This window comes from Chinchilla lanigera, unplaced genomic scaffold, assembly GCF_000276665.1.
Source record: "Chinchilla lanigera isolate Chin_1 unplaced genomic scaffold, ChiLan1.0 scaffold00021, whole genome shotgun sequence".
Classification (NCBI taxonomy): domain Eukaryota; kingdom Metazoa; phylum Chordata; class Mammalia; order Rodentia; family Chinchillidae; genus Chinchilla; species Chinchilla lanigera.
Window position 1 is genome coordinate 23,538,315 of NW_004955422.1, and position 12,864 is coordinate 23,551,178.

Below are 12,864 nucleotides of genomic sequence, written 5' to 3' on the forward strand. Positions count from 1 at the left end.
CGGGGCGCGGAGGTCCGGGGCGCCCCCGCCGCCTGACCGAGCCGCTGCGCGCGCCGAGCCGGAGAGGCTCCACCCACCGGCGGATCTCGGCCCGGCGGGTCTTGATTCGCGTCCCCAGGCGCCACCATCTGATCCGCCTCGAGCCCTGTATCCGTCTGTACTGCTGGGTCGTTCCTTCCGGGTCGCCGGCAAGTGCAGGGAAAACAACTGCAAGTTCGTACGATGCCGGCTTTTGATTCAGTTTTTAGTTTTATGAGTTCACGCCCGCGGTGCAGAGTGATTACAGTCCTTGTGGGGAGCTGGTACGCGTACAAAACATCCTCATTCCTGCTACGTCCCTTTGCCCTCCCTGCCCACTCCCTCCTCCCTTGGTAATGCAGAGTGATTTGGGATTAGTGAGAAATAAACCTGCGAACTCCCGCTTCCTTGCACTTCATTGTAAGAACTAGAATGTCCGGTTTAATTCTGCCGGCGCCCTGGCAGTCCTTGGAAGAACTGTGAGTTTAAACCCAACCGTAGCAGTTAACAGCTCTGCCTCTCAGGACTGGTCTTGTACTCAGCAGGCTCCCCAGACGCGACACTAGGTGATCGCAAGCCTGTGTGTGGGCGCTCTGGAAACCACTGTGCTGCAAGAGGACCGGAGCCCGGAGAGACGGATCTGCGGGTGTAGACCTTCAGTCTTCTCGTTTTATATTGGAGGAAACAGACCCACATGCATCTCCCGCAGACACTTACTGAGCAACTAACTAGTACTTGCAGGGTCCGCTGTTGCAACCAGGAAAGCAGCCATGAACAGCACGGAGCCTGAGGCCGGGAGATGAAGGTTCAGGGGTGGAGACTAGATCAATAAACCCGGGCAGTACTGGGGACTGAACCCAGTACTTTCACAAGGAGCAACCTCTCCAGTGCTTTCATAATTTTTTTATTTTGAGACAGGCTGTCTCTTAAGTTACCCAGGCTGGGTTTGAGTTTATGATCTTCCTGCCTCAGCCTCCTTGAGTGCTAGGATTATAGGCCTGAGCCACCACATCCAGCCATTTACATTATGTCAGATGTGGGTTGTAGAGGGAAATTTTTAAAAAGGAAAAAAAAAAGGAACAAGGGAAGAAAGTGTAGTTTTAAGTTACATGGTCACTGAAGCCTCACCAAGCAGGTGACTTTGTTTTCTTTTGGTAGGACTCGGGATTGAACTCAGGGCCTTGTGTATACTAGGTAAATGCTCTACCACTAAGCTACATCCCAGTCCTTTTTGCTTTTTTTTGAGAGAGTCTCACAGTCTGGTTCTGACACCAGTGATCCTCCGGCCTCAGGCTGTCCGGTAGCTCAGGTTGTCCGTGTGGCACCACACCTGGCCGACCTTTTGTCTTTATTGTAAAGGATGCTACAAAGGATACAGATGTACACACCAGGTGAAGAGATGGGTGGGCAGGTGTGGGGCAGGAGTTGGAGCTCCCACTGCCCTGGGTCAGCTCTGCAGGGATTCTCCTCACCTGTCCTTTGATGGAGGCTTCATTATGTAGCGTGACTGAGCCATAGGTCAGTAGTGATCTGGAGGTGACCTTTAGCCCAGACCTGGGAAGGGACGTTCCAGCATGGCAAAGAGAAGGCTTTAGGCAGAGAGGGGACAAGTGGGCTCTGAGAATGAGTCCAACTAGAGTATGGCGGTCCTGACCCCTGCTTCCAGTGAGGTGGAGCTGTGCGGGGTACCCAGCGGAGGATGACGCCCTCTGTCTCTGGCTGCTGTGTTGGGAGCAGATACGGGGAGGCTGGGAGAAAGCAGCGAGACAATGATGGAGTGTCCAACAGGAAGAACTGTGACGTGAGACATCTCACGCTGTCGCCTTTTTGTTGGTAACATTTTGATTTCCAGGGCTGCGGATATAGCTCAGTGATAGAGCTGAGCGTGCGTGAGACCCTGGGTTCCATCCCCAGCATCACTACATAAATAAGTACATAAATAAAAATAAAACCAAAAGCCTCAGTTTACCTCTGAAAAGAGAAAATTCTTAGAACCCTCATAAATAAACATTTTCACATCTCAGTTAGAGAGTTCTGTTCAAGTAACATTGCTTATTCTTTTACCTCAAAATCCTGGAGGCACACATTTTTGAAGAGAGGGAGTCTGGACATATTTGGTGATAACAGCAAACCGTAGGAATCATCGGATCGAGCACTAGCTCTGTGAGGACAGTAGGAAGGCATCCTCAGTTGTTATCTAATTCACAGTCATGGGAATTTGGTTCGGAGACTTTTTTTTCTTCTGTTTTGGCGCAGATTTTTTTCTGGTTGGAGTACAAAATTGATGGGTGGTTCCCCCCGCCCCCAGTACCGGGAATTGAACTCACAACCTTGTGCTTGCCAGGCAGGCACTGTGCTGCTGAGCTAAATCCCCAGCTCCTAGGGTGGTCCTACTTGTAGTCTGCTGTCTAGCTAGATTGATCTGGCTGGGAAGAGACCTTCAAAGGATGTGACCTGTGAGAGCCAGGACACATCCTCTCACTGAGGACCAAAAACAACACAACTGCTACATGAATAAGTAAACACCTTCAGCGGCACTAGGCACCCACTCCTCTGGCTGTGCTAGATCCCTCTCTTCACGGTCGGTCTCTGCTTCCTTTTTTTTCGGGGGGGTGGTTTTCCTGTACTGGGAATCGAACTCACGGCCTCGGGCTTACCAGGCAGGCGCTGTGCCGCTGACCTAAATCCCCAGCCCGGTTTCTGCTTCCTTATGTTCAATCCTACAGGACTTCAGTGCCACATGCCTGCAACCCCAGAGAGCTGAGGCCGGAGAGTCACTTAAGGCCAGTTGTTCAAGGCCAGTCTGGGCAACATAGCTCCACTTTGTCTCAAAAAAGGACAGAAAAAACCCCATGAATATTTCCATGCAGAAATATATAAAGGAGACAGTAATAATTATCTAGTAATAATTATTTCCCCTGCTTAGACTCAGATGTTTTTCAGTCCTGGGAATTGAACCCAGGAGCTTCTTAATGACTTACATCTCCATACCTATTTCATTAGGTGTTTTAAAACTGGATCTCATTAAGTCACCCAGTCAAAGTTGTGATCTTCCTGCGTCAGTCTCCCAGAGCACTGGGATTACTAGCATGTGCCCAGCTATGGTCTTGGAATCTCTGTTCACCTTTTAAAAAGCAAAGTCCTTCTGTTGTGGTTGTTATAAGGAATTCAAAGGAAAGAGAAATATTAGGTTGAAAATTTAAAATTTTTATGTAATTGATATTAGCCAACAATTTCAGACATCTCTTTTATTTTTTTTTATTTTTTTGGTTTTTCTCCGGTACCGGGAACCGAACTCACGACCTTGCGCTTGCCAGGCAGGCGCTTTTGCCGCTGAGCTAAATCCCCAGCCCCCAGACATCGCTTTTAGACAGAGAGATGAATATGTAGATACATCGATGGACACATAGAGATATAGATTGAATTACTTTTTATAAAAATCGTTCAGATTATAGATGTTACTTATTTGCTTATTGACTTCTTAGTGGTTTTCTTTAATCCAAAAATGAATAGGAAAAAGTAGGGAAAATATTTAATTACCTCTCCCCTACTTTTTATTATGAGATGTTTCAGTGACACTGAAAAATTAAAGGCAGGTGTGACGGCATTCCATTTTCAGCTGTGGCCGATTAGTGCCTAGTGCCGCTGAAGGTGTTTATTTATTCATGTGGCAGTTGTGTTGTTTTTGGTCCTCAGTGAGTTTGCTGAGACCTGTATGCATTCTGTTCATGTCCTTTGACTTGTTCTTTAATTAGGAAGCATTTCTTCTCCTCCATGCATTATGTGTCTTCTAGGCCGGCCCGCTGTCTGATCTCTGTAAGCTTTTCGTTGCTATTGTGTTAATGTTTGCTTGTACTGTTGTTGTCTTGTTATTCTTGTCCACTGTTGCAAATTGTACTCTCTGAGATGCCTTTAGAAGAGCTCTGGGGAGTGCTCCCGGGCGTGCAGGGAAGGGGGAGGAGGGCTTGGGCTGATCTGGGTTACACAAAGGCTGACTGAGGTAGGCTTCTGAGCTCAGGGGGCTTTGCAGAGTTGTCCTGAATGGGGTGTGGAGCCCTGGCTTTTATACCCTGTGTAGACTGGTGATTCAATTGGAAGGCAGGCTGCTCTGAGGTTGGGGTTGGGGGCTGGGGTCAGGGTGCTGATGTCAGGCCACTTTCTGACTCATCTGGGGAATGAATGCTTCTGTCTGGAAAACGGGATATGGTGGGCATCAAGCAAGGTCCACTAGGGTTAGTTTGTTTTGTGTTTGTGTTTTGAAACAAGGTCTTGCTTTGTAATTTAGGCTAACTTGAGCTCACAATGTAGCCCAAACTGGCCTTGAACTCATGGCAATCCCTCTGCCTCAGCCTCCCAAGGGCTGAGATTATGGGATTAGAGGCATACATCACCACATCTGGCTGGCTACATTCTTATGGGGGTACTGTCCAGCCATTCAGTCTATTTTCTCTGGCTTGTTCTTTATTCTTTTCTTACCCTGGCTGAGATAGATATGTTTCCCCTTTGATATACTGATTGAGGGCAGAGTTTTTTTGTGATATTTTAATATTTTTAGTAGCCCAATGGAATAAGTAGGAGCCAAGAAGGTCTGAGCATGGATGAATGGGGTGAGGTGGTGAGCTGTCCTTTTCAGTATGGGGCGAGGTAGGAATCAGGGTCTATGTTAAAATTACTTGGTGCCATATTCACTGGTGTCAGTGTCATCTTTGTCATAACTCCAGTGTCCATGTCTGTGTGTCTGTCCCCATCTCTTTTTTGTTCCCTTGTCTTATTGGACTGTCCTTGTGCACATACCACATAGATTCATTTATTGTAACTAAGTCTTTTTTTTTTGGTTCTTCTCCGGTACCAGGAACCAAACTCATGAACTTGCGCATGCCAGGCAGGCGCTTTTGTCGCTGAGCTAAATCCCCAGCCCTGTAACTAAGTCTTGACATCTGCTAGAGTTTCTGTCAGACTTCTCATCCATCCCTGTCCTGTGTGAACAGGTCCCCCGATCTAGGTGCCCGCAGATGTATCAGAAAAGTAAGAATAAATCAAACCAAGAGAGCCAAAATCTTGTGATCAGGTGCTAGCAGCCTCTAGGACTGAGCCCTGGTTACCATCTTCAGTAACCTTTTATCCAGAATCAACCCAGGAGGCAGCAGAGGAATAGGAGGATATCAACTGTTTTAGCAAGGACAATACAACTCAATTATCCTAGGAATGCGACCTGACCAGTAAGCCATCATGTTATCTCCCTTCGCCCATATCTCAGCAAAGCATCTAGTATTGATCCGGTGGCTTATAATGCTTACGCTAGACTTCCTCCAGAGCCCAACAGTCATGGCTTGGTCAGGCCTGAGGCAATACACAAAATAGTAACTAAGGAATGTCTTTCTCCTCATGTTTCTTCCTACTTTATTGTCTTTCAAGATTAGTTTAGGTTTGTAGAAAGGCTTTTGCCTTTCTAGTCAGTGTTAGGCTCAGCTTGTTTGTATCTGTCTGTATTTCTACTGAGATTTCTTTGATTCTATAAATTAGTTTCATGATAATGGACCTCATTAGGAGATTGAATTTCTTTCTTTCTTTTTTTTTTTTTGTACTAGGAATTGAACTTAGGACCTTGCACTTGCCAGGCAGGTGCTGTGCCGCTGAACTATATCTCCTGCCCTGACATTGAATTTCTAACCCATGACCTATATTGAGGTCTTCTTCAGTTTTTAAAAACATACCAAATTATAATGTTCTATATAGAAGTCTTCTTGTATTTAGTGTCCTTTCTAAAGTTATCTTTATTACCATTGATAACTTATCATCAGATTCTTTGTTTTTTCTGTTGTCTCTTTTACCTACAAAGGGCAAAAGACTGTTGCCGAATTTAGCAATCAGTGGTCAGTTTTAAAAAATGAAAAAAATATGAACAAATAAAGAAGTGAATGAATTTGATGTTGTTTCCATTGTCTAGGACTTTTTTTTATTAACTCCTGTCATTATGTTTTATAGACTATCTTCAAGTTTTTATGTGTTGCTAAACTAATTTGTTATTCTGTGTTCTTTGTAGCTTCCCTTCACCAATTGTCCTTGGAATTGGACAGGTAAGTGAAAAAAAAAAAAAAAATCAATGTGCATAATTACATTTTAGGTGCTTTTGTTGAAGACTGTGGTTTACAAAGATATTCAGCTGGCAATGGACCAGCGGATCGTGTATTCCTGGTAATAAAATATGAAACATTGGTACACATTTTATTTCACTCTATAGCTTAGGAACAGTTGTTCTTGTGGGAAAAACAACTGCTTATTTTAAGTTTGTAATTGAGTGAAATTACTGTAATGGACAGAGCCAGAAGACTGCAAGCCTCCAAGGCTGGTGGGTAACAAATGAGTGGGTTGGGAGCTGGAGGGACAGAATTCTGGTCCCACTGCAGTGTGGATGTGATACGTAGGTTAAGCCACTATGCTGATAAAAAAGTGTTGGAGTGATGAGGTACAACCCTCTTTTCCCTTATTCCAAACCTCTCACCCACAGAATTCTTTGAGAGAAAGACGAAATTTGAATTTTTACACCAAATTTCCAAGTTCCTAAATCCTAACTGATTCACATTTTTATAAATCTCTTTATGGGGCAAACAAAACACGTTTACAAAACACGTTTGTAATTTTTGCTCCTGAGTACAAGAGAGTTTGGGTAAACTTTCAAATGAAGGCCATTGGGCTCTTTCTGAAATTTCCCATTAATATTAATTTGTGGCTTGTTTATTCTTTTGGCCACATATTGGTAATTTCCAGTAGGCAAATAGTTATTACCAAAGGTATTCTTTTTGTTGCTGTTTTGATTTTGCTTTGATTATAGGGAGAAAAACTTAAAATTATGAAAATTATAATTGTTCAGTAAATTTTAAATGGTGAACCTGGAAAAGTCTGTCATATATATGAGTAAATGTTTGATGTTTTGCTAATCAGTATTTCTTTGCAACATTATTTTAAGAGAAAAACTTTAACAAGAAGAGAATATAATATATTAAAAAATATATCTTTATGTTTTCATGTAAAAACATGTGGAAAAACACTTTAATGTGCCCTCAGGAATCCCCAAATCAAATAAGTTCTGTTTTGTAACCCACTGGCCTCTACTCAGCTCATTATAAGCCTTTCTGATTTGCAACTGAGTTAGGAAAAAGACTTATCAGACTCAATTTAAAAGTCTGAGTTAAGCTTATCTTAAGTCAGTGTTAGTATATTTCTTCAAGAAATATAAAGTAAGACAAAAATGCAAAGTCCAGTTATAATTCAGAATAGGCCTGAGTAATATAAGCCTGCCGTAAGTACTTGTAAACTCATTAAGATCAAGATTTAGAATTATAATCACATTGAAGTAGTTTTTAAAATTTTGCATCTTCATATGAAGAAAATTAAATATGCTGTAAAATTTACCTAAGCAAATGGTATTGAGTTTATTTCAAAATAATAATCTAGAGTATTTTTAATATACTTAATGTATTATAGATTTTTGGTTTTTTCTGAGACAAGGTCTTTCTAGGTAGTTCAGGCTGGACTTGAACTTGCTAGGTAGTTCAGGCTGGTCTCAAATTTATGGCGACATTCCTGCCTCAGCCTCCCAAGTGCTGAGATTACAGGTATGCGCCACCACACCCAGTCTTGTATTCCAGATTCATAGACGTTAAATGAGACATTTTTGTTGTACTAGACATATTGAAGAGAAATATGAATCCCATTTAAAAATTTTTTCCCTCTTTCTTTGCTCTCTTGATTTGTTCTCTGTGTTATGGAAATCCTAGATTTTTGGTTTTTTGGCAGTGCTGGGGATGAAAGCCAGGACCTTCCATGTGCTAGGTAAGCACTGTACTACTGAGCTACATTCCTAGCCCAAATATTGGACTTTAAAAAAATGTGTTTGGTGCAATTTCCTGTATAAAGTTGCCCCTCCGCTTGGCCCCTCTTGGGGCTGGTGACCCCTGCTTGGTGCGTGGCAAATGTGGTCCAGGATCAGTGTGTGGCTTCACAGTTGTGCTTACTCTTGGGAACACTGCTCCCTCATCCCACAGTCATTGGTCTTAGAGCCCAAGATAATGTGTACATGCATTTGCCTGTAGTTCTGATGGAACCTTACAATGGCAAGAAGAACAATTTTAGCATGCTGTGGTTATTTTTTTTTTTTTTTTCTGGAACATGAAAAAAAATTTGTTTTTTTTTTTTTCTTGTTGAATCTCTTTTTGTCTGATGATGTCACTGCGTGCCTCAAGCAATCTTTCCAGGTGTTTTGCTGTAGTTTCTTTTCTTTTTCTTTAGATGGCCACCACCATAATGATACTGTATGTAGCCAAGCTGTATAAAATAATTCACTTTCCTGATTTTGACAAGAGAATTCCTGTAAAGGTAAGTGACAAAAGCTGTGACATAAGATATGAAAACACTGTAGAATCACGGACCAATCTGCTTGTGCAGGTCCATTTCTATACGCATTGTACTTCCTGCAGACACTGAGTAGAAGCTTCTTACTAGTAAAAATTTTATATCCTTCAGCTGTCCATTTATATAATGCAATAACAATAAAAGCATATACGTAATAATTAAAATTAAATACTATGTGTCTTCCGACATGACACAAAGGTTGGCAGCCTCTGTTGATCAAGGGACAGGCCACTGCTCTTGCAGCTGGTCCACACTGTCACTGTACTATGGAGGCATCCCTAGGTAACAGGTATGTGAACCAGTGCAGTTGGGTTCCAATTAAACTTTATCTGCATAACCAAGGTTGAATTTGGCTCTGGGCCCTATTTTGCTCATCTGGTTTTTGTTTTCACTTACAGCTTGGATTAATAGGATCTGAGTGGAATGAGGATACAGTTTTATATCTGTTGAAATGCTAAGTTTCTTTCCATGTGGAACTAGAATCATAAGATTTGCCTTTCCTTCCTGGGAACACTGAATGGAACCAACTTTTACTGAACAGCTGCAGGCTGCCTGGTGTGAGAGCAGGCACTGAATTCTTAGAGCAGTCTCATATGGCAGGTGATAGTAAATGATTACGATGGCATTCCATTTGGGGAAGTTTAATCACACACAGTGTTCTGAGAGTGAGGATGTCACATGACTTCTTTCCTGTTTGTCTCTAGTGTCTGGTGTCTTAGTTACTTTTCTCATTGGTGAGACAAAATACCCAACACCCAAAATGAAAGGAGGAAAGATTTATTTGGCTCACAGTTTGTAGAGGTGTCCGTTTGTAGTTGGCTGGCTCCAGGGCAGGGTGACGTGGCAGAGGGGCACTGCAGAGGAGAAACAGTCCATGGCAGGTAGAAGGCAGCAAAGTAGTAAAGCAACGAGCAGCAAACAACAAGCGACCCTAACAGCTCTCTTTCTGTCCCTTATATTCTGTGCAGGGCAGGTATCACTCACACCCAGAGAGGGCCTTCCCATTATCCACTCCCAGAGCTATGTTATACCAACCTGCAGATCAATGTATTACGCTCGCTTGATCCCAGTATCACACACTGAATCCCAGCATCACACACTCTAATTCAGCTACCTATGAAAAGCCCCACCTATGAAACTTTGGGGAGACAGCTAGACACAAGGGAGAATGCTGGTACCTGTTGTTTCCAAATGGACAATGTACATGCTTCTAGCACCAGTGATGGAAACAACTACAAAAAGAGAAACAGGAAAAGTTTAAGTATATGAAAGTTATCTACCTAATCCTCATGGAAAGATATCACAGTGTTGTTGGTTTGTGACACTTATTTTATATAGTATAATTTTTAACCATTTTAACATAATTTAAGAATTTTACATGCTGGGTGTGGTGGCACACACCTGTATTTCTCAGCACTGAGGAGGCTGAGGCAGTAGGATGATTGTGAGCTAGTGGCCAGCCTAGGCTGCATAGTGAGTACAAGTCCAGCCTGAACTGCATCGTGAGACCCTGTCTCAACCCCCACACTCCCAAAAACAAATTTCAAAATTGTGAAATATATATAGACAAAAAGACATCATGCCAGATTCTATGGTTGAATGAATTATTAACCTTTAAGTGATTGTGTAGGTCATGAAATGGGATCACAGAGTCTTCATTACCCACTATTCTGTTACAATAATAATAATAATGACTTTTTTTGTTTGTTTTTGGTTTATGTGGTGCTGGGGATTGATCCCCGTGCTTTGCACATGCTAAGCAAGCACTGTACCACTAGCTGTCTCTCTGCAGCCCAATAATGACTTTATTGCTTTCTTCTTCATTTTTCTAAATTGTTGTGCATCCCTGCCCCCTTTTTAAGACAGGGTCTTGCTGTATAGTTTAGACAAGCCTCAGACTCACTAGATAGTCCAGGCTGGCCTCAAACTTGCAAAAATCCTCCTGCCTGAGCCTCAGGAGTGCTGGGATTACAGGCATGTGCTGCATCCTTTAATTCTGTAGTCTAGTTTGGCCTGTTTTGAACATATATAAAGGGAATCAAACTGTGTGTGTTCGTTTGTATCTTATTTTTTCATTTGATACTATGATGGTTACATTTGTCCATGTTGTTATGTGTAGCTATATTCTTTTTTTTTTTTTTTTTTGTAAGTATATACCACAATTTACTTTTCTACTCTTCAGGGTAATTTGAATTATTTCTAGTTTAGGTAGAAAAATAAAAATTATTTCTCTGAAAACACTTATGGTTAGATCTCAGTGAGCACGTCTTAGCCAAGGCTGCTATCACAAAATACTACAGACAGAGCGGCCGAAGCCACAGAAATGTACCTTCTCATCAGGTGAGGGAGCTGGCGGGGTTGGCTTCTGGTGAGCCTCACTTCCTGGCTTGCATATGGTCTCCTCTCTCTCCTTACATAGCCATTCCTCTGCCTCTGTGTGTGTGTGTGTGTGTGTGTGTGTCTGTATGCTGTACTCTTAGTGTCTTTTCCTTTTGTTATAGGGACAGTACTCCTGTTAGATTAAAGCCCTGCCTGACTGACCTCATTTAATCTTAATTACCTCTTTAAAAGTCCTCTCTCCAAATGCAGACCTGTTGAAGTGTGGCCCTTTCTGTATGAACTTTAGCGTATGAACACACACACATGGATCCTCTGGAGTGTCCACCAAGGGGTGGAGCTGCTGCTCCTGCCGTAGGCATGTCCTCAGTGTTGGTAAATCACAGCAAACTCTGCTCTGTTCTCATCATTCTTGTGATGACAGGGCAGGATTCCTGTTACTTCACATTCTGGCTGTTCCTTGGTGTGCCACTCATTTTAAAGTCTATTGATCTGCTGGGTGTATAGTGACATCTTTTGAGATTTGTCATTTCTCAGATTACTTATGAGGTTGAGCAACTTTTCATTTTTAAGTCTTTGCCCCCATTTCTCAGCAGTAAGATGACATCACTGCCAGCTAAGACCTTTTCCTTCCCGAGTATCCAGTTGGGTAGCCTGTTCTGTTTAGCACCTGCTAAAGGCTTTTGTCCATCTTTCTATTGGGCTGACTTTTTTGGTCAAGGTCCTAAAGAATGAATGTTGTAGACAGCAAGGTCAAAATGGCATTTTTTTTTTATGATTTAGTCTCAGAAGCCACACAGCCTTTTTTTTTTTTTTTTTAAGATATTGGGGATTGAACCCAGGGCCTTCTCAATGAGCTACATCTCTAGCCCTTTTGCTTTCTTTATTTTGAGACCTGGTCATGATAAGTTGCTAAATTGCCCAGGTTGGGCTTGATCTTGTGATCCTCCTACCTCAAATGCCCAGAGTGCTGGGATTACAGGTGTGTGCCACCGCTTTGTTTTAACTGTATTGGTAAGAGAGTTCCCCCAGTTCTGAGAAGGAATAAAGACTCTATCTCTAGGTGACAGGGAGTGTCACATTTAAGAGAAGCATGTGGGATAAGAGACATATCTGTCACCCTTGATTGTGGAAGTATCTTTTTCCCTTGGCATGTTTGTCAGGTTTTTGGTTGTGCTTTGCTTTTTGCTTTATATATATATTTGAGGCTGTATCACTAGATGCTTAAAAATTTAAATTACTAAATCTTCCTGGTGAATGAAAGTATTTAAGAATATGAGGTGGGTGAATCTTTTCTGACTCAGTTCTTTCAGTGTTGCCTTGGAAATCACAACAGGCATAAATAGCTTATCAAATTCCAAAGCTGATGAGTAAAGATATCCCTTAACTCTTTGTACCTCTCCTCCTAACTCTGCGCTTTTGTCATCAGGCACCTTAACAGTCTGCGTTTATTAAATGTCACAATATATTTTTATTTTATAAATATGCTTACATATTTACCATTTCCTTTGTGTTTCTTTCCTTTTTTCATCTCATACTTTCCATGTTCAGCTGTGATGAATTCCCATAGTTTTTGTCTGTGGTAAATTGAATTAAGTTTGGCATAAAGCAGCTGCCGTACATAGTTTAAGTTTGGTCAGAGGTTTCTCCATTTACATACTGAGCTGTATTCTAACTTGACATGTAAACAGACTGTCACCCTCTCTTGTAACTGAGACTTAGCGAATCACAAGCAGCCTACTGTCCAGATAGGACAGTTGGGAGCTGTGACCCACCAACCCATCTGTCTCTTCCTGTACCTCACTTCCCTTTTCTGTAGAACCTGCTCATATGATTGGGTGGAGCATTACAAGTCATCTTTGGACCAGACTGCTGCCTAATTCAAGAGTCAAAGCCAATTAAGACATGTGAGATTAGATTTGTTGTAATTTTGTCCTTTTAATATCTGAAAAAAATTTCAGATTTTACCTCTGTTTCTGAAAGGTATGTTTGGGGATAGCATTCCAGTTTGGCTGAAATTTGAAGATAGAATTCTTTTTTTTTTTTTTTTTTTTGGTTTTTTCCGGTACCGGGAACCGAACTCACGACCTTGCACTT

The 12,864-nt window shown here is 42.1% G+C and overlaps 1 protein-coding gene across 1 annotated transcript in view; it reads left to right on the forward strand.

Moving 5' to 3' along the window:
• Positions 1-6,061: 6,061 nt before the first annotated feature.
• The window catches only part of Slc35d2 (solute carrier family 35 (UDP-GlcNAc/UDP-glucose transporter), member D2), a gene marked incomplete at its 5' end in the record, with an annotated part of 38,210 nt that continues 31,407 nt past the window's right edge, over positions 6,062-12,864 (forward strand). Inside the window, 2 exon segments of the mRNA XM_013514308.1 lie at positions 6,062-6,095; positions 8,308-8,394. Coding sequence (XP_013369762.1) covers positions 6,062-6,095; positions 8,308-8,394 — 121 coding nt within the window.